Here is a 20,891-nt window from a genome sequence, read left to right as displayed (position 1 = left end):
ACAATACTAGTTTTCAAAGGGGCTATACCAATTTACATTTATATGCTGTGTGTGTGTGTATATATATATATACATATATATACACATATATGTATATATGTATGTATATATGTGTATATATGTGTGTGTATATATATATATATTTGAGACAAATTCACAATACAAAACTTACTTTTTGCCCTTTAAAAATTTTCCTGTGTATTCACAATCTTGTACAACCAGTATATGATTCTGGAATATTTCCATCACCATCCCCAAAAACCTGGTACCTCCCAATCCTCTCTCCTCTCAGCCCCTGGCAACCACTAATCTGCTGTCTCTGTGGGCTTGCACATTCTGGACATTTCCTATCAGTGGAATCACACACTACGTGGCCTTTTGTGTTTGGACTCTTTCCCTTAGCATAATGTTTGTGACGTTTAGCATAACGTTTCGTCCATGTTGTAGCATGTATTAATACGTTTTCCTTTTTTTTTAATTTAAATTTAAATTTTTTTATTAAGTGGGCTCCACGCCCACTTTAAGAGTCAGACTCAACCAACTGAGCCCCCCAGGCGCCCCTATACTGAATTTCTTTTTAGGGCTGGATAATATTGCATTGTATGGAGATAGGACCTTTGCTTTATTCATTCACCAGCTGATGGACATTTGGGTTGTTTCTCCCTTTTGGCTACCCTGAATCATGCTGCTATGCACGTTCATGCGCAAGTGTTGGTATGAACATTTTTTCAGTCCTTTCGGGAATATACTTAGACATGCAATTGCTTGGGGGGGGAGCGCCTGGGTGGCTCAGACGGTTGAGGGTCTGACTTTGGCTCAGGTCATGATCTCGCGGTTTGTGAGTTCGAGCCCCATGTCGGGCTCTGCGCTGACAGCCCGGAGCCCGGAGCCTGCTTCGGATTCTGTGTCTCCCTCTCTCTCTGCCCCATCCCTGCTCATGCTCTGTCTCTCTGTCTCTGTCTCTCAAAAATAAATAAACGTTAAAAAATTTTTTTTAGAATTCTTTCTGCACATCCTCATCGATACTATTGTCTGTTTTTAATTTTTTTTTTTTTACATTTTATTTATTTTTGAGAGAGAGAGACAGAGCACAAGTGGGGGAGAGGCAGAGAGAGAAGGAGACACAGAATCTGAAGCAGGCTCCAGGCTCTGAGCTGGCAGCACAGAGTCCGACGGGGGGCCTGAACCCACAAACCACGAGATCGTGACCTGAGCCAAAGTGGGACGCTCAACTGACTGAGCCAGCCAGGCACAGAAGGCTTTTTAAAGCTCCACTGGCATCCAGTAAGTGACATTTTAGGGATTCCTGTATTTTGCCCCCATTTTCTGTTGTGTGATTACTGTTATTATTGCCATCCTAATGGGGTGGGAGGAAGTGATGTATCATTGTGGGTCCCCAGTTCTTCTGACCTGCCCAGCAGACAAACCCACCATGGTCCTGCGGCACTGACGGTTGGGGGGAGTGCGTGGGACAGCAGGTGTCAAGGGTTGTGGTCAGGATGCTGACAGCCCCTGTCATAAGCTGTGACCTTGAGCAAGCCCCTTCCCCTGGTTGCGCCTTGATGGCCTCAGCTGTAGAATGGGATGGTAACCCAAACCTCAAAGGGCGGCCATGGGGTTCCGCTAACACAGTGTGGATGCAGCGCCTGACGAGCACACAGCCAGAACGGGTAGTAGCAGTCGCTGTGTCTGTTTCATTAGGACTCAGCTCTGAGAATCTCGCCTCCAACTTCCCAGGCAGAAATACACATTTCCTCTGTGTTGCCACCGATCTGGTCGATACATCACATTTCGTCCTCGCAGCCCTAGCTGGTAAGGCAGAAATTCATGTTGTTGACATCTCAGTCAAAACACAACTTCGCTTCCTCTTTCGCCCCTTTATTCTGTGGTGGAACCTTGCCCCACCCCCTGGCTGAGAATTCTGCCCGGGACTCAGGCTCAGGTCGGTGTCATAGTCACATCTCTGAACTTGGCTCAACGTTGGATGGGAGCCCTCTCCAGGCTGGAGGCCTCGGTGGAGGGGAGAAAGGGTCTGGTCTCTCTGCTGTCGACTCTTCTGTCTGCCTCGCCCCTTCTCACTAGCCTTTGGATCCCTCCTGCCCGGGTGGGGACATGGCAGCTGGAGGCTTTGCCCTCTTTGGATGACCCAGCAGTGCATTAACTTTAATCCACTCCTGGTGGATTGGTGGGTATGTGTTTGGGAGGAGGTGCTCTGAGGCTTTCTTTCCTAGACACCCTTTCACTGGAGTGGGGACATCTTTGGTCTGGTTGTGGCCCTTCCCTCATCCCCACCCAGTGGGCCTCCGTGCCGACCCCCAATAAGTAGACACCCTAAATCCACCATCAAAGCTGCCTGCCTTTCACCCCTGTGTTTCCGGGGAGTCTGATCCCAGCCCCAGTGGCTCGATTTTGCTTTCAGTTTCCTTCTTTCTCTCTCTCTTTCTTTCTCTCTCTCTCTCTCTTCCTTCCTTTCTTTCTTTCTTTCTTTCTTTCTTTCTTTCTTTCTTTTTTGTTTTTTTTTTTTAACGTTTATTTATTTTTGAGACAGAGAAAGACAGAGCATGAACAGGTGAGGGGCAGAGAGAGAGGGAGACACAGAATCTGAAACAGGCTCCAGGCTCTGAGCCATCAGCACAGAGCCTGACACGGGGCTCGAACTCACGGACTGCGAGATCATGACCTGAGCTGAAGTTGGACGCTTAACCAAGTGAGCCCCCCAGGCACCCCCATCTCTCTCTCTCTTTTAATGTTTATTAGTTTTATTTATTTTTGAGAGAGAGAGAGAGAGAGCAGGGGAGGGGCAGAGAGAGAAAGGGAGAGAAAGAATCCTAAGCAGGCTCTGTGCTGTCAGCACAGAGCCCCATGTGAGGCTCAATCCCACGACACTGGGATCGTGACCTGAGCCAAAATCAAGAGTTGGAGGTTCAAATGACTGAGTCACCCAGGCGCCCCCGTCTCTCTCTTTTCAGAAAGGCTTATTATAGAGAATTTCAAACACAGGCAATCATGGGTCCAACTGTCTCTCCTTCCTGCAAGGAAAAAGAAAAAAAAAAGCACTAATCCTCAGTATCTGGGAATGATTAAGATGAGGTTGGGGTGGGGGGGGGGTGGCGGAACGAACTCAACATGACTGGCGTCCTTATAAAAGGGGGGAATCTAAGGCGCCTGGGTGGCTCAGTCGGTTAAGCGTCCGACTTCGGCTCAGGTCGTGAACTCGCAGTTCATGGGTTCGAGCCCCACACTGGGCTCTCTGATGTCAGCACTGAGCTTCGGATCCACCCTCCCCTGCTCGTGCACATTAAGTAAACATTAAAAAAACGGGGGGGGGGGGATGGTGCCCAGGGGCACCTGAGTGTCTCAGTTAAGTGTCTGACTCTTGGCTTTGGCTCAAGTCGTGATCTCATGGTTCATGAATTCGAGCCCCACGTCGGGGTCCACGCTGACAGTGCAAAGCCTGCTTGGGATTCTCTCTCCCTCTCTCCCTGTCCCCCCCCCCATATAAATACATAAACAAAATAAATAAACTAAAAAGGAGAAACCTGGACACATACCCAGAGACATTGCCATTCGAAGATGAGGGCATACCTTGGAATGACTACCAGCCATGTAACGTCAAGGTTTGCCAGCAGATGCCCAGAAGCCAGGGGAAGGAAGAGGTTGGGACAGACTCTCCCTCACAGCCTCAGAAGGAATCAACCCTGCTGGCACCTTGATCTTAGATTCCTAGCTTCTAGAACCATGAGACAGTACATTTCTGTTGTTTCACCTCCCCCAGGCTGTGGTACTTGGTTAAGACAGTGCTGGAAAACTAATGTGTACATATTCATACTGCCTCCTGATTATTGGAAAGCGCGTTTTAATTATCGGATTTTCTGTGTGTTTTTTTTCCTTTTTTTAATGGTTAGTTTCGAGAGAGAGACAGAGACAGAGCACGAGCAGGGAAGGGGCAGAGAGAGCGAGAGGGAGACACAGAATCCGAAACAGGCTCCAGGCTCTGAGCTGTCAGCACAGAGCCCAGGCGCCCCAATCAGGTCGTTTTCCTAATGCCTTTTTCCATCCTTGGTCTGGCTGGGGTCTCCGGTGCGGCGGGACAGGTTCTGACCCTTCTTTTCACAGTCTATGTGGGCAGAGGTTGGCCTTGCTGTTGCCTGACCGCTGTAAGGTAGATAACTCCACGGCCGTACTTGTGGCTAGAAAGCTCTACAGTAGTCTGGGCACCGTCCGAACAGCTGGGTCTTACCCGAAGCCTCGTGTCCCCGCGTGGCCGGCCAGACGCACAGGGAGAGGTAGGTTAACAGTTTGGCTTTGGCCCAAGCAATGTTTTCCCACCCGCCCTCTGCACCCCTTCTTAACTACTGGCTCCAAGTGGCTTTTTTACTTGGTCAAATCTGGTGCCTTAAAGGATCAAAGTTTGTATCCGCAGAGGATTTTCAAAGAATGTGTTATGAGCTCTGAAGGCACTCCCTAGAGAGGCATTCCAGAGATGTTTTTGGCCAGGGGCAGCCCAGCCCATGGGTGGTCACCGCGGCCACCTGGCCTGGCCGGGCCTACATCCACAGGTGGCAGTTCTGGAGAACTTTAAAGAGATTGACCACATCGCAGTCTGTGTTAGGACTGTTTTTAAAGATTAACTGGGGGAGCAAACAGCAGACTCAAGAGTTAGGATACCGGTTTGGGGGGGCGCCTGGGTGGCTCCGTCGGTTAACTGTCCAACTCAGGTCATGATCTCACCGTTCGTGGGCTCAAGCCCTGCGATGGGCTCTGTGTTGACAGCTTGGAGCCCGGAGGCTGCTTCAGATTCTCTCTTTCTCTGCCCCTTACCCACTTGCGCACTCTCTCATGACAATAAGTAAATATTAAAAAAGGGAGGGGGTGCCTGGATGGCTCAGTTGGCTGTTTGACTCCTGGTTACTGCTCAGGTCATGCTCTCGTGGTTTGTGGGTTCAAGCCCCGCACTGGGCTGTACGCGGAGTGTGGAGCCTGCTTCAGATTCTCTCTCTCTCTGCCCCTCCCTGCTCGTGCTTTCTCTCTCAAAATAAGGAAATAAAACTTAAAAAAATTTTTTTTTTGTAAATAGAAGAGAAAAAAGCATTAGGATACCGGTTTGGTGTTTTTAAAAAAACGTGTTTATTCACTCATTTATAGACCACATGGATTCAGACTCTGCTTAGGGGAAATCATTATGACGACAGCTCAGGTCTCCACTTCCCATTTTTAGATCCGGTTTTTAGACTTAAACCCACTGCTTGGCATGAAGGACCATGACCAATGGCACCACAAACCCCATCAGGGACGTGAATTCTTGGTGCCAGTGCTTGGGAATGGGGACGCACCAGGAGCAGGCTCCTAATGACAGCAGTGCCCCTGGTTCCTCGAGTCTGAGTCGCCCTGGGAAAGTTGACTGTGTCGCTGCTATTGACAGCCCTGAGGTTGTCCCCAGGAGAGGTACCCAGCAGCGCCTAGCACTCCGGAAAGAGCTTGACTTGCCACGTGGAGTTATTTACAAAATGACAATGTGCTGTTCTGTTTCTCTCCTTTGATTAAAAAATAAAATTGATCTTAAAAATGAAAGAGAAAATGGGGGCCAAAGTTCAGTCGGGCTGTCTGCCAAGTCGCCTCTTCCTGGTAGTGACGCCGCTCAGCCACTCTGTGTGGCCTTCAGCTCCCTACTGGGATGGGGGGGGTTGGGGCGGTGCGGCTCTGCCCTCACGGGGTGGGCACAAGGCTCCCAGGCCCGCCGGCGGCTTGGCCCAGCTCAGAGCAGGCGCCCGCGTGGAGCGGTCCAGGGAGAGGGCGGCCGATGGGCCCTGAGGTGCACAGGGTCACGGCTCAGGGGAAGTCCCGGTAGGGCAGGCGGAAGGGGTAGAGCGGCGTGTAGCGGGAGTCATGCCAGAGCAGCTTCTCCTCCAGGAAGGCGACCGTCTGCAGGGTCAGGACCAGGGTCTGGTGTTTGAGCATGCTGTGCACGTTCAGGCCTGGGAGGCAGGGGGAGAGGTGCAGTCGAGGCTGGGGTGCCCTACCACACCCGGGGTCCCTTTCCCTCCCATATTCCCCTACTATAGAGGCACCATGGTCTGGCGTGGGGTCACGAATCTTGCAGTCTAGCTGCTCACTGATGGCAAGACCCCGGGCAAGGGACTGTCCTCAGCCCAACTTGTCATCGAGAGCCTCCTGCGTGCCTGGCCCTGCCCTGCGCTCGGGCTGTGATTCCCACCTCATGCTGGGAGGCACTGACCATAACCACAGCAGATGTGTAAACAATGTACTGTGGGAGGCCTGTGCGCCTGCGGTTAGTCGGGAGGTGGAGGGGGTGGGGGGGGGTTGGCCAGGGCAGGGAGAGGATGGGGCAAGTCGTGCGGGATCCTGTGGGCCTCGGGAAGAACTTGGGCTTTGACCCAGAGGGAGGTGGGACCCGGAGAGGACTGGGGGCAGAGGCGGGAGGAGCTGGACTCAGGTCGCACGGGCGCCCTCTGGTGGCCGCAGGGGAGAACAGTGCGGAACGGAGCAGGAACCCGGGACCAGGGCAGAGGTGACCCCGCCAGTCCAGGAGGGAGATGGGGGTGCTGGGTGGAAAGAAGTGGTCGAATTCTGGATATGTTTAAACTCAGAGCTGACAGGGGGAGGTAGCAGGGACGGGAGCAGAGGGTGACGGCATGCTCTGTGGCCTGAGCCACGGGAAGGAAGGAGTTCTCGTGCCAAGGTGCCTACGAGACCCCCACCCCCGACCCCAGAAGCAGCTGTCGGGGAGGCAGCCAGACCTCAATCAGGACACCAAGAGAGAGCTTTCGGGGCCGAGTCAAGGTAGTGACGGGTGGGATGGATCTCACCTCGCAGCCTCTCTGACTAAGGAGCCAGATGAGCAGAGCCGGCAGCCCTCACGCTTACTCTGTACCGAGCACTGAGGCCCGAGCCGGGACAGACGCAACCTCAGAGCCTTTCCTTAAGGATGCCATTTTCCCGACACTCCATTTGGGCAAGCTGAGGGCTGGCTGGGGGAGGGTGGCCACTGCCCAAGGCCACTCAGCTGCTGAGTGAGTGGCAGGTATCGAACTTGAACTGGCCCATGGACTCTTGGGGGCCTAGGGGGAAGAACCAGGGCCCTCTGCTCACCGACGGCCGGGATCAGGTTGAAGGTCTTGAGCCCGGAGGTGGCGGCCACGGCGTTCTGAGGCATGTCCTCGTGTGCTCTGAAACGGAGGCCAGAAGGTGAGCGCGGCAGAGGACAGCACCCAGCACCCCCACCCCTGCTCTCCCCGCACCCTCACAGGTCCACCAGGAGCACGGAGTCCCCCCAGTGGCGGTAGCGGGCCAGCTCCGTCAGGTACTGGGGGTCCGAGGTGGGCAGTTCCAGGGAGTCCACGATGTGCAGGTAATCCTGTTAGGAAGAAAGGACAGTCTGAGCCCCCCACGGCTCGGCCCCCACAGCCCACACCCTAGGACCCCTGCGGCCCCTGGCGGGATCGGGCCTGTACCTGGGCCAGCTTGACAGTCAGAGCCACCTTGAGGCCCTGCACCCGCACTTTCATGGGCAGCATGTAGTAGTAGCTCGTGGGGCCCCGGGGGCCGTGGGCAATGCCTCCTGCAGAGACAGAGGTGTGCGAACAGGTGAGGACCCCCGCTGGGCTTGGGGGCAGAAATCGGTCACGGTGGCTGGTGTAGGGAGGCTGCCCGCAGGCAAACGGAACCGGCAAAGAGGAGAGGGCCTCGGGTAGAGATGGGGAGGGGATGTTGGATTGAGGATCACCTGGGACAGGTGACTGTGCCTCACTGGGCCTCGATTTCCTCAGCTGTCAAACCCTGAGTGAGGATCCTCTTCCGGGCCCTGGGAGTGCAGCAGGGAACAAGATGGACAGGAGCCCTGCCCTCATGTCATTCATATTCAGACACAGGCTCAACGGCAGAGGGAATCGGGGCTATTCTTTTCGGAGCGGCACGAGGAGTTGCTGGGGGCTGGGGGCCCAAAGGAGGTCAGGGAGGGCTTCCTGGGGGAGGCACAGCCCAAACACATCATAAGGATGAGAGGCATTGGCCACGGGAGGTGAGAGAGGACACGGAATCAGCTGTGTCTGGTCAGAGAGGATGTGGAGGGACAAGGGGGGGTCTGCAGGCACCCGTGCCTGGAATGCCAAGGTAGGGAGCTCAGACTTCCCACAAAGGCTACAGGGACTGGGAGGTTTAGGAAGAGCACCCTGGGTGCTGTGTGAAGTGTGGGCCACGAGAAGTGAGACGGGAGTTAGGGCCAAAAGGGGCTGTGGCCATAGTCTGATGAGAGACGCTAAGGCCAGAGCTGGGGAGGGCTGGGAAGGTGGACTCTCAGGTCTCTGATCCGCACATGGGCAGTGAGGTCCGTGGGCCTGAGTCCTGCTGCCCCTGCCCAGGTAGAAGGAATGGGACTGACGAGATATCACCCCAGATGTGTGCGCAGAATCACCCAGGGCCCCTCCCCTCCCTGCCCCGCTCACCTCCTCGCCAGATCGGGGAGCGGATGCTGCCATGCCTAGAACGCCCACTGCCCTTCTGTGGCCAGGGCTTCCGGCCCCCACCCTTCACCTCGGCCCTAGTCTTGGTCTTGGCGTAGCTCTGCGGGCACGAAGAAAGGAGAGGGTCAGGTTCCCGAGGCAGACATGTCGCGGCTTAAAGGCACCAGGCCTGGGAATACAGCAGTGAGCCGGGCATACTGGGGCTGCCGCTGGGGAGCCCGGCAGGAGGCACAGAGATTAGGGGGCCGGGACAAGCACACAGCACTTCGGGAGGGAGTGAAGGATAAAGAAATCAAGAGTTCCCTCATCCACTCCAGAATGTCAGCAGCCTCTCTGCTGCCTGGCACACAGCAGGCGCTCAGTAGTTTTTGAATGATTTCAATGTGGTGGCAACTGAAAGGAAGGTGTGGCATAGGGAAAGGTGTGTGCAGAGGCTCGAGAAAATCGGGGAGAGGTATGGGGTGAGGGATTTCCAATGCCAGGCTGTAGACCTCATTTCTAGGACCAGGGTGGACCAGGGAGGAGGACTCCCTAGATTTCTGAGATAAGCAGAGGGAAACAAAGAGATCCTGATTGATAACGGCTTCTTCAATGCACTTGGCAAAAACTCCAAACTATTCACCATCGCTCCTGCTGACCTCTGTGACCACACAAGGCTCCCTTCTGTCCCTGCCGCAGGACTTTTGCATGTGCCGCTCCCGTTAGCGCCACTGCCCCCCTTTACCTAGTTAGCACCTACTACGCACCCGAGGTTAAATGTCTCTTCCTCTGGGACGTCTTCCCTAATCATGTATTTACAGGCATGACTACTCGACTCAAGTTCACCTCTCCGACTAGACTACGAGTTTCGCGAGGATAGAGATCGTGCCTGTCTTGTCCACTAGCACAGTGTCTCACCTAATGCACAATGGGTGTTCAGAAAACACCTGGCAAGTAACCCATTGGTGAATGGTTCAGGAGAGAAGAGAAGGCCTGAGCCTAGCAGTCCAGGAGCTTCCCTCGGCACCCCCCCCCCCCCCCCCGGGCACTCACAATTCTCTTGAAGTTCTTCTGCCAGATGGCAACCTGGTGCAAGATATCCATCCTGTGGAGAACGAACAGGATGTGAAAGGCCCCCCTCCAACCGAAGTCCTCGCCACCTCACGAGATGCAAACAGGGGCTCCTCCCTTCAGTGCCAGGGCCCTGTGTGATCCGCCCCCCGCCCCCTCTGCCCCATCTCACACCACCTCCAGGCCCGGTCCATCTCCATTCTGTGAGATGGGGTCCAGCCTCCATGCCTTTGCGCCCACTGTTCCCTCTGCCTGAAATGCTCTTCCCCTGGCTGGTCCCTTCTCGGCCCCAAACAACATCTCTGAGAGGAGCCTCCTTGCTAGGAAGAGGGCCACCTCTTCCTGCTTCTCCCAGTACCTTACTCTCTTCCTAGGCTTCCAACTTACTCATTGCCACCCTCTTTATGGGCTGCTTTGCCTCTCTAGCCCTGTGACCCCATTCAGTAGACACTGGTCACAGGCGTGGTCATCGAACGCCTGAAGTGTGGCCAGTGCCATGTGTTGCAATGACAATATTGTAGACGCAGCAGGTTAAAGAAAATAAATCCTTGTTTCTTCTTTTTTTTTTTTTAAACGTGGCTACTAGCAAAATTTAAGTTATACGTGTGATTGGCGTTACGTGGCTACATCGGACACGACTGCCAGGGTAGTCTGCCAGGGGTTGGCAAACTATGGCTAGTAGGCCAAATCTGGCCTGCTGCCTGTTCCTGTCAATATGTTTTACTGGAACACAACTCCGCTTTTGCTTACAAACTGTCTGTGGCTGCTGTTGTGCTCCACCACAGAGATGAGTAGTTGCCATGGGGACGTTATAGCCTGCAAAGCCTAAAATACTTTCCTATCTGGCCCTTCACGGGAGAAGTTTGCTGACCCCTGCTCTAGACTGTAAACAACATTGGCAACCTTGGCGCTCATTCACTGCTGTATTCCCAACACCTAGAATGGAATCTGGCACATAGCAGATGCTCCCTAAGTATTTACAGAATAAGCAAAATATGTTGTTTTTAATTTCTTTAAGTTTATTTATTTTGAGAGAGCGCACGGGGGGGGGGGGGGGGGGCGGGGAGAGAGGGAGAGGGAGAGAGTGAGTGAGTATCCCAAGCAGGCTCTGCCCTCTCAGCGCAGAGCCCAGCTCAGGGCTCAAACTCACGAACCGCGGGATCATGACCTGAGCGGAGATCAAGAGTTGGATGCTTCACCAACTGAGCCACCCAAGTGCCCCATGTTGTTTTAAATTTAATTTTGTCACCCTCTACTAGATTGAGACTTTGAGACTCTGGAAAAGTAGGGGGCAAACCATACCAATACCAGTAATAGTAATAAATAAACAGCACTTATTATGTGGCAGATATGATGCACTTCAGAGGTATCATATGCTTTAGCAAGCCATAACCCAGCCCAAGGAGTCGGTCCACACACGGTTGAGATCCTGGCTCTAAATCTTACAAGCTGTGCGACGCCAAGCAAATTTCTTAACCTGTCTGTGTTCTCAGTTTTCTTATCTACAAAGCAGGAATAACTGAACCCAGGGTTGCTATGATGGTCTGCTTAACCAAACTGCAAATAGGCTATTCCAGGCACATAGAAAGGGCTTAACCATCGTCCTGCTCATTTTTACAAAACTCAATTAACAGCAACGATAATCAATGTATCTATAGAACTTCTGCTGTGCCAGAATTAACTCGCTTCATCATCACAGCAAACTCTTGAGGTTTCATAGAATGGGGACACTGAAGCATAAGAGGGGAAGGCAGGATTTGAACTCAGTCACTTAACTCCTTGGAGATGTTACCTCTTAGATCTCAACCTCACAAAACTCTGTAGCTGGGAAAATCATCATATCCCCCTTTGGCAGGTGGAAAAACCGAGGCTCGAGCCCAGATCATCCTGATTCCTAAAGCCCCGCGTCTCATCCCTCTGGCACTCAGTTCACCATTTCACTCACTCACCTGGGCGCCGTGGAGAAAACGTCGGGGTGCAGTTCGGCCAGACCCACACGCTCCTGCTGGTAGCCCCGCAGGGACTCCACCCAGGCCTGCACCGGACGCCGGGTCGCGGGGACCGGGAGCTCGCACCTGCGCAGCACAGGCGCCTGGGGACCTGAAGCGATTGGGAGGTCAAGGATCAGGACCGAGCGTCAGGGCTCCCGGTCGCCGCCCCTCCTAGGGCGACCCTGACAACCTCACCCGCGCTAACTACTGCCTCTGGCTTCGCCACCGGGTGCACTGCCTCTTCCGCCAGCGCGTTCAGGCCCTGTAAACCGTGCACGAGAGTGAACGACGACGCCCGGAACCTCCAACCTTTGTCCTCCCATCCCGTCCCCAGTCTCGGGCCTCACCCGGCAGCCGGTGGGCCGAAGCCAGGCCCGCGCCCCGGCCCGCACTAGCTGCAGCATTGTCCCGCAGCTCCCCATGCGGAGAGGTCACGGCTCCTCTCGGTGTGCGCGACGCCCGGTGATGACATCACTCCCGCGACACCGCCCACCTCGCTCGGCTCGGCGCTGGAAAGCTGAGTGTGCAAGAGCGAAGACGGCGGGGCCTGGCCCGGCGTGCCTCCATCTCCGCCCCAAGACTAGTCCCCAAGCCCCAACTTTCACGCCTGGCCTAAAGGACCCTCTGCGACCCCTGGAAACGCGACTTGCAGCAAATAGCCGCGCCCCCTCAACACGCCCAGCTCTTCTTTGGGGGTCCCGCCCCCTAAGAGCAGGAATCCAGCCAATGAGACCTCCGCGCCGAAAGGCACCCTCCTCGTTCAGCCAATGAACGTTAAGCCTGGCAAAGTGGCCCCGCCTATGGCTGGGCGGTTCTGGGGCAGGCTTTAAGAGAACATGACCAATAACCGTTACCCTTTTGGTGTCGGTCACGCCCTCCATTCCCCTCCGCGTCCCCTGTATCTTCCTAGAATTTCTGAGGTGGTTTTGGGGTTTCCGATAACGTGCTTTTGTGTGTTTAAGTGCAGGTCCTTATCTCCCACAGAAAGCTCTTAGGACTGAGCCTGTGGGACCGTGCCTCTCCTCTCAGATCCCCCAGAGCAGGGGTATGTTCCCTCTCAAACCAAAGATTAGGTCTGTCTTCTCCGCCTCCTAGGCCAGGGTGCGGTCCACTGTCAGACCGCTCTCCGAAAACAGAGCGAAGTGGGGAGTCCGCAGATCCTGGATTCCCTCCCTCGTTGCGCATCCTTACAACCGAAACGCAAATGTTCATTTTTAGGTTCTTGGCCACTTACCCCGCGCGACCTCCAGAGGGCGTCACGAACCCCTCGCTTCGCTGCCTCGCCAAGTCTGAACACCCGGCTGCCAGGGTGCCCTGGACCAGGAGGGGAGCTCAGTGGCCTAGAACGTGGTCTGGGAGCCAACCTCAGTTTCCTCATCTGGAAAATGGAGAGGTCGTGAGACTTGAATGAAGTGTTGAAGGCCAAGCCCTCCCTGCCTTGCACAAAGTGAACACTTAAAGGGGTATTATTATTGTTATTATTATTGTTATTGAAGGTAAGTTTTGTCATCAAAACAAGGCAAGAGCCAAGGCAGGGATGAGGGGGACCCCGGAAGACTTGAATGCTGTGCTAAAGATGTGGGCGCTTTTTTTTTTTTTTTTTGCATCTGATATGTATCATAGATATTTTTGTGTAATAGCAACAAAAATTTACAATGTATTTCATTGTGTACTTTATCCCTGCTAGAATAATTGTGGATGTGAATTTAAAGCTCCACCCACCTTGTAATTGAAAAAGGTCTTTAAATCCTTCATGTTGTAGAATTTTATTCATTCATTTTATGTTTGTGTAGGTGACTCACACACCGGGTAAAGAAAATGTGAACAATTACAAGAGTATAACTAGAATGAAATGTCTCCTCCAATCTCTGACCTCTGCTCCTCCCTGTTCTCTCCCAAAAGCCGCTACTACAGCTATGTGTCTCCTCCCAGAACCAGTTTATGATTTCAAAGGCAGATTTACAAGTCTGTCCTCTGCCGGGAAGTTTGGGTTTCATGTAGCAAACGATGGAACAGTACTTAGTTGCTTAATGATTTATTAGGCACCTACTGTGTACTGTGTAGGTAAATCCAGCAGACACTAAGATACAGTGCAGTGCAGAAGACTGAAGAATCGAAACAGGGGAAGGAAGATCTACAGGGTCTGTGGAAGCCCAGAGGAAGAACTCTTCACCCCTGGGGGCAGGGATCTCAGAGGTGAATTCCCTAAAGCTGTAACCTGAGAGCTAAGGTTTGAGGGTCCATCAGGAGTTCATCCAGAGGAGAAAAGGTGTTCCAGACTGAAAAAACAGGATTCCAAAGGCCAGGAGTGGGGAGAGAGTGGCAGGGCTCAGAGGCGGCCGGCTGGACCTTCCTGATGGCAACTCCTTCAAGTTGAACCCACTGCGGGGCCTTCACACTGTTCCTTCATCCTGGAACATACTTTTCCCAGGGCTCCACATGGCTCTACCTCTCACCTCCTTCAATTCTTTGCTCACACGTCACCTCCTCCGAGAAGCCTGTCCTGAACACCCTATTCAAAACTGTAACCCCCACTCCTGGCCCTTATCCTGTCTTATTTTTTTCCCACCGGTATTTATCTTCTAACATCCTCTGTAATTTCCTGGGTTTTCATGCTTTTTCTCTGTCTCCTCCATTAGAATATAAACCCCCAGGACGGAAATTTTGCTCTGTAACACAGTAGGGGCTCAGGACGTGTTTCTTGAGTGGATTCCTTTCCTAATCATCCTGCTGCAGGGGTCTTACCGGAAACAGAGAAAGCCCTCCCTTTGTCTCCTGGGTCTCAAGATCTCCATTCCCCTGGATGCCACAGGCACATAAGGTACAAGAAAAAAAAAAGATCATTTACCCAATGACACTGTAGTCACATAGACACAGGTTCAAATTTAGGGGGTGTCGCTAGTTGGCTGGGTGTCCCTGGGCAACTGGTTAGCTCTTTCAGAATTTGGTCTCCTCATTCTTATAAGTGGGGTATACACAAACCCTTCCCTACAGAGCTGTGTGAAGGGTCAGAGTTCTCTTTCCTTCCCTCCCTACTCCCCACAGTCTTTTTCCCACCACAGAAGGAGGCTGGAAACTCCTGCATCAGATCACGTCCCTCCTCTGCTCAGAACCCTCTCTCTAGGCCTCTCATTTCACTTTGAGCAAAAGCCAAACTCCTCGCTGCAGCCCACAAGGCCTTGCAGGTCCTGTCCTCCCTTCCTTCCACCTTCACCCTTTATCACTCTGTGGTTTAGGCCACAATGATCTTCTCACCAGAACCTGTCAATCTGATGCCAGCCTCAGGGCCCTTGCACTGCCGCTTCCCTCTCCCTGGACCTCTCTTCCTTAAATATCTACATGACTCACTCCCTCACCTCCTTCACATCTTGACTCAAATACCACCTTCTCAGGTGACATTGGGTCTAAGGTCACTGTTCCCTTCCTACCCCACATTCCTCATATGACTTCCCAATATCATTGTTTCTTGTATATCTTCCACATTCTAACAGATCATATCATGTTCTTCTTTGTCTTGATTCTTGCCTCCCCCCCCCCCCCCGCCCCAACACTAGAACATCAGCTCCTGGAGGACCAGGTCTTTATTTCTTTCACTGCTGGGCCTCATTGCTAAGAAGGGTGCCAAGCACCCGGTGTGTTTTCAGTACATAGTAACGGATGGAACCAACGTGGTGTAGAGAAAGAAGTTTGCACAGGAATCCCCCACCAGCCTATTGATTGTGAGCCTTAATGAAAGAGAGGTAATGACCTTGAGACCTGCATACTGCAAGGCTCAAAGTTTGACCATTTTGGCCCAAACCTGGGTGGAGGTCAAAGGTTGATGTTTCTAGCCCACTCCTGTGGATCAAAGGCTCAATTGCAGGTGACCTCTGTCCCCAGTGGCATGTGGCAGATGTCAGCCTTGCAACCCAGAGAGGATCTCTGCTGGCCATGGGCATGATAGCAATTTAGGGAGCCTACACCGGAAGCTGGAGGACCCCCCTCCCCCAAACATCTGGCCGTTCCTAGTCCCCCAGGACTGTGCAGGACTTTTCACAAAGGCCGGAGGTCAAGGATTGAATATTGGGGGCAGCTGTCAGATAGGAGGTGCAGGGCATGGGTGCAGGCTTGATGGCGGGGCCTGACCTCCTGGGGAGAGCTGCTCCCTCATCACTGCCAGAACATCTGCTGTGTGTTCGTTTGCAGCTCAGTTTGTGGGTAATCGCCAAGCACCACGAGGAGCAGGGGGAGTCTCCCCTCGCAGCACGCCCCACCAGCCCTTGGGGATGGGCCTGATTTGCATAGACATTTCCATTGCCTTCGGTTCCCTTCAGTTGGATCCAGATGGGAAGTAGAGCAGAAAAAAAGGGGCTTGAACCCCTGGGCAGGGCACCTGCACTCTCCAGGCCTCAGTTTCCTCCTCTGTAAAATGGGCCTATAATTACTCTTCCTCACGTGGTTTGTGTGAGCCGTAGGCCTGTGTGCCCTCAGATCATCCGTTCCCTGCTCTGCTGGGCCCCACGGCTCAGGGCTGCCCCTCGCATACACCAGCTCCTAGCCCAGTGGCTTCTGCTCAGATTTAGCCAACGGCAGGCACTGAGGGGAGATCGGAGGGCGGGAGGACGGGGGCAGGGGGACAGGGTAATTCTCCCCATCTGCTCTGGCGGCTTCTCCCACTGGACATGGCCTCCCTACCTGCTAATTTCTAAATAGTCTAACCCTTTCCCCAACTTCGGTGTCTCATCTATGTAACCAGGCCCTGTGCTAAATCCCCTCTGTCTGAGATATTTCTAGTCTCCTGCGTAGACCCTGACTGATGTAAGGCAGCCGTGAGGCATTCGTGTTTTGTTTGTTTTAAGATGCAATTTATGTGTACAGTTCTTCAAGCTCCCACAAACATATATAGTCACACAACCACTACCACAATCCACATACAGAACTGTTTCCACTGTGCGCCCCCCCTTTTTTGAAGTTTATTTATTTATTTTGAGAGACGGAAAGAGGAGTGGGGGAGGGGCAGAGAGAGAGAGGAAAAGAGGGAACCCCAAACAGGCTCCCTACGGTGAGTGCAGAGCCCGATGTGGGGCTTGAACTCACCAATCACGGGATCGTGACCTGAGCTGAAACCGAGAGTCGGGCCCTTAACCAACTGAGCCACCCAGGTGCCCACCCCCCCCCCGACCTTTTTTAATGTTAATTTATTTCAAGAGAGAGAGAAGGACAGGGGCAGAAAGAAAGAGGGAGAGAGAGCATCCCAGGCTGGCTCCACACTTAGTGCAGAGCCCAACGAGGGGCTCGATCTCCCGAACAGTGAGATCATGACCAGAGCTGAAATCAAGAGTTGGTCGCTTGAGGCACCTGGGTGGCTCAGTCAGTTAAGCCTCCGACTTCAGCTCAGGTCATGATCTCATGGCTCGTGAGTCCAAGCCCCACATCAGGCTTTGTGCTGACAGCTCAGAGCCTGGAGCCTGTTTCGGGTTCTGTGTCTCCGTCTGTCTCCGCCCCTTCCCTGCTCATGCTCATGCTCTGTCTCTCTCTCTCTCTCAGAAATAAATAAACATTTAAAAAAATTAAATTAAATTAAACAAAAACAAACAAAAGAACTGACTGAGCCACCCCAGGGACCCCTCCACTGTGCCCTTTCAGGCCGTCCCCAGCTCCTGCCGGCCATGAGTCTGTTCACCACCCCTACAGTTTGGCCTTTTCTAGAATGTCACAGAAATGGAATCATATAGTATGTGGGGTTTGGCTACTTTCCCTCCTGATAACACACTGGAGATTCATCCGTGTTGTTTTTAGAAAAATTTTTTTTTCAACGTTTATTTACTTTTGGGACAGAGAGAGACAGAGCATGAACAGGGGAGAGGCAGAGAGAGAGGGAGACACAGAATCGGAAACAGGCTCCAGGCTCCGAGCCATCAGCCCAGAGCCCGACGCGGGGCTCGAACTCACGGACTGCGAGATCGTGACCTGGCTGAAGTCGGACGCTTAACCGACTGCGCCACCCAGGTGCCCCTCATCCGTGTTGTTAATATCCTAGTTCCTCACTTTGGAAGCTAGTGGTTGCAAAGATTATATCCTTGAGTGGTCTCCCGTGTAAGTGCTATACTATGTCTATCCATTCTCTGGTTGAGGGAGCTGCCGTGAGCTTTGGGTGAGTTGACACTCGCAATGCACTCAGGACAATAACGGGCGCATTATATATATAAGTCGGCTCTTATTACTATGCTGGGGGTGGGCCTGCTGCGGAACAGACTTCTGACGCTCCCCTCTCCCCTAACCGCCTGCCTCCCTCTTCCAGAAGAGAGAGCCCCCCTTCCTAGGCCGGAAGGGCCAAGACTGTATCTGCCGCGGATGCATCAGAGGTTGGCTTCCAAAGGGAACCTTCCCACCCCATCCCCGAAGCTGAGAGTGGGCCCCGAGCCTATGGGTGAGACCAGGCGGCTGCAGCCCCAGTGTCTGCCAAGATCAGCATCTGGAAAGCTTCTCTGCAGTTGGGGCCCCTTCCCCCAGCGCTGTGGTGATGACGAGAAGCTTGGGACCTGTCTCAGACACTTCTCTTCACGAAGTTCCTCCTGCCAAAAGCCAAGAGCGGGGGGTTGGGGAGGACAGTGGAGGCCCAGGGAGGCTGGAGGGATCAAGGAGAAGAATGTTCCGCATCTCACCAGCGATGGGATGTGGTCCAGAGCGGTAAGCGCGTGGTAAGCACTGCCCTTCTGTTTCCACCCGCTGGGGCAGGGATGGGGGCCACTGCCTCGGAGCCAGGGCGGAACGCAGGATGAGCAAGAGGGCAAATCCCACCACTGCTGCTTTGGTTCCGTCATCTTTAAAATGGGGAGATGAGGAAAAGGCAAAACTATGAAGGCAGTAAATGGAGGGGTTTGCCGGGAGTTAGTGGGGAGGGGGGCACGAGGAGGCCGAGCACAGAGGATTCTTAGGGCAGTGAAACTACTCTGTGCGACACTGTAACGGTGGCTACATTCACTACGCGTTCGTCTGGACCCAAGAGCGGACGCCAGTGTAAAAAAACCATGGACCCTGGATGACCCGTTGTGACAAATGGGCCACTCCGGTGGGCATATGCAAGAGGGAAGGCTGTATCTATGTGGGGGCAGAAGATATATGGGAAGTCTCTGTACTTTCCCCTCAGTTTTGCTGTGAACTTAAAACTATTCTAAAAACTAAGGTCTATAGGGGCGCCTGGGTGGCTCAGTCGGTTGAGCGTCCGACCTGGGCTGAGGTCATGATCTCGCAGCTAGTGAGTTTGAGCCCCGCCGTCTGGCTCTGTGCTGACAGCTCGGAGCCTGGAGCCTGGAGCCTGGAGCCTGCTTCTGTGTCTCCTTCTCTCTGCCCCTAACCCACTCACATTCTGTCTCTGTCTCTCTCAAAAATAAATAAAGATTAAAAAAAAAAAAAAACCTTTAAAAATAAGGTCTATTAAAAACAGTGGGATGATCGGAAGAATAATACCACCTTGCTGGAGGCGTGACGATTCGAAGCGTCGTGGCCCAGCGCGGTGGTCTGTGTTGAGGGGAGCGTTAGCCATTATTGTCAGGGGCCCTGTAATTAGTGGAGGCTGGTCCAAGCTTCTTCCTTCTCCTCTCTTCCCCTGCCTGGGAGCTCCCCAAGAAAAGGGGGCCCCATTTCACTCATTCCTCACCCCCCCCCCTCTCATTCAGGGGCCCCCTAGGCAGGGCTCCACTTTCCCCTTGACCTCTCAGACCATCAGGAAGTCTAGGCTTACAGTGCTTCCCAGTTCTCTTTCCAAAGCCATTCCCTCAGCTGACCGGCAAGACCTTGAGTTGACCCAGAAGCGGGAGGTAGGGGGTGAGGGGGAGGCGGAAATTGTCTGTTGGTGTATCTGCGCGTCCCTAGGGACATCACCTTTGTCTAGGAGCCATGATCCCCTTACAGACAGCCGGATATGTCTGTGGCCTTGATATTCCCGCCCACTGCAGGTCCCTTGGGGAGGTGTGGCAAAGTGCTGAGCCAGCCGGGGCAAGTGGGGGGGGGGGGCACTTCCTCCCCAGCCTTCAGGTCCCCACAGGGCTGAGATTTCCGCTCTGATAGCTCCCTGGTGAGGAGAGGACCCAGTTTTCTTTGTGTTTTGTACCCCGTGGGTTGAACACCTGGTTTCTAGAGGTTGTGCGAGCAACACGCAATACACATCACTCGGCAGGGGTTTCAGTGAGCTTTTGCTGAGGTCTGATGGCACCCCAAGATCTGGCCTGGCAGTGACTGGACGCTGAAAATGACCTCAGGAAAAGGAGCAGTCATTTTCTGAGTTCTCTTATCTCCCCATCAAAGCCCTGCCACCTTTGTTAGAACTGTCTGGTTTGCCTCCTCCGTCAGACTGTCAGGCTCAGAAACCAGCAACGGGGCATAGCCAGAGCTAGTACTGAGGATTCTATGAATATATATGCTGCATACATATACATATACACATACATATACATAGCATAATATATTGATTTTTTCTTTAAAAAAAACTTCTGTTTATGTATTTTTGAGAGACAGAGAGACAGAGACAGAGACAGAGTGCAAGCCGGGGAGGGGCAGAGAAAGAGGGAGACACAGAATCCGAAGCAGGTTCCAGGCTCTGAGCTGTCAGCACAGAGCCGGACGTGGAGCTCAGACTCACAAACCGTGAGATCACGACCTGAGCCGAAGTCAGACGCTTAACCGATTGAGCCACCCAGGCGTCCCTTCTTTTTTCTTTTTTTAAGTAACCTGTATGCCCAACGTGGGGCTTGAACCCAGGACCCTGAGTTCAAGAGTCTCATGCTCTACCAACTGAGCCAGCCAGGTGCCCCAACGTATTGCTTCTTAATGCTCACTTCTTTATTCATAAGTTAAATATATTGTTCTTTTTAAAAAGTGTATTATTAATATAAATTTATTTAATAGCAAGATGTTGAATAATATCAGTATGTTTATTTGTCATGTTATTACTTATATTATTGGAAATATTTATTTATTTTTCTTACAAGAACAATTTTATGACTAGAAGTCTGGTGACTTGTCACCTATTTGATTTTTCATGCCCTTGCCAATTTTTTTAAGTTTATTTATTCATTTTGAGAGAGAGAGCACAAGCAAGGGAGGGGCAGAGACAAAGAGAGAGAGAGAGAGAGAGAGAGAGAGAGAATCCCAAGCAGGCTCCATGTTGTCGGCAAGGAACCTAACTCGGGGCTCAATCCCACAAAACGTGAGATCATGACCTGAACCGAAATCAAGAGTCGGATGCTCAACCGACTGAACCACCCAGGTGCCCCTCAATTTTTTAAATTGGTACCATGAACTAAAAATTTCAAACAGTCCCCCAAGGGTACACCATAAAAATCTGGCCCCTCTCACCTGTTCCTCTGCCCCCAGCTCCCTGCCCTGAGGG

The 20,891-nt window shown here is 52.9% G+C and overlaps 1 protein-coding gene, 1 long non-coding RNA gene and 1 other non-coding gene across 3 annotated transcripts; 1 reads left to right on the top strand and 2 right to left on the bottom strand.

Moving 5' to 3' along the window:
• The first annotated feature begins 1,129 nt into the window (after nucleotides 1-1,129).
• On the top strand, nucleotides 1,130-5,578 carry LOC125150223 (uncharacterized). Its single transcript, XR_007146275.1, has 3 exons — nucleotides 1,130-1,284; nucleotides 1,702-1,812; nucleotides 5,219-5,578. It is a non-coding gene; the product is annotated as an uncharacterized LOC125150223 (long non-coding RNA).
• Nucleotides 5,109-12,222, bottom strand: MRPL4 (mitochondrial ribosomal protein L4). The gene is made up of 9 exons (XM_047829734.1): nucleotides 11,869-12,222; nucleotides 11,717-11,783; nucleotides 11,480-11,630; nucleotides 9,513-9,564; nucleotides 8,463-8,580; nucleotides 7,473-7,579; nucleotides 7,266-7,375; nucleotides 7,111-7,187; nucleotides 5,109-5,975 (listed from the first exon to the last, which is right to left on the bottom strand). Exons 1-9 carry the CDS (start codon nucleotides 11,941-11,943, stop codon nucleotides 5,830-5,832), a joined length of 903 nt encoding a protein of 300 aa, XP_047685690.1. The 5' UTR covers nucleotides 11,944-12,222; the 3' UTR covers nucleotides 5,109-5,829.
• Nucleotides 12,223-20,235: 8,013 nt separating this feature from the next.
• On the bottom strand, nucleotides 20,236-20,308 carry TRNAK-CUU (transfer RNA lysine (anticodon CUU)). Its single transcript has one exon. It is a non-coding gene; the product is annotated as a tRNA-Lys (tRNA).
• Nucleotides 20,309-20,891: the final 583 nt, after the last annotated feature.

The sequence above is a fragment of the Prionailurus viverrinus genome, chromosome A2 (assembly GCF_022837055.1).
Source record: "Prionailurus viverrinus isolate Anna chromosome A2, UM_Priviv_1.0, whole genome shotgun sequence".
NCBI classification, from domain to species: Eukaryota; Metazoa; Chordata; class Mammalia; order Carnivora; family Felidae; genus Prionailurus; species Prionailurus viverrinus.
Note: the sequence above shows the minus strand (reverse complement) of the source record. Positions and strands in the feature narration are given on the sequence as shown.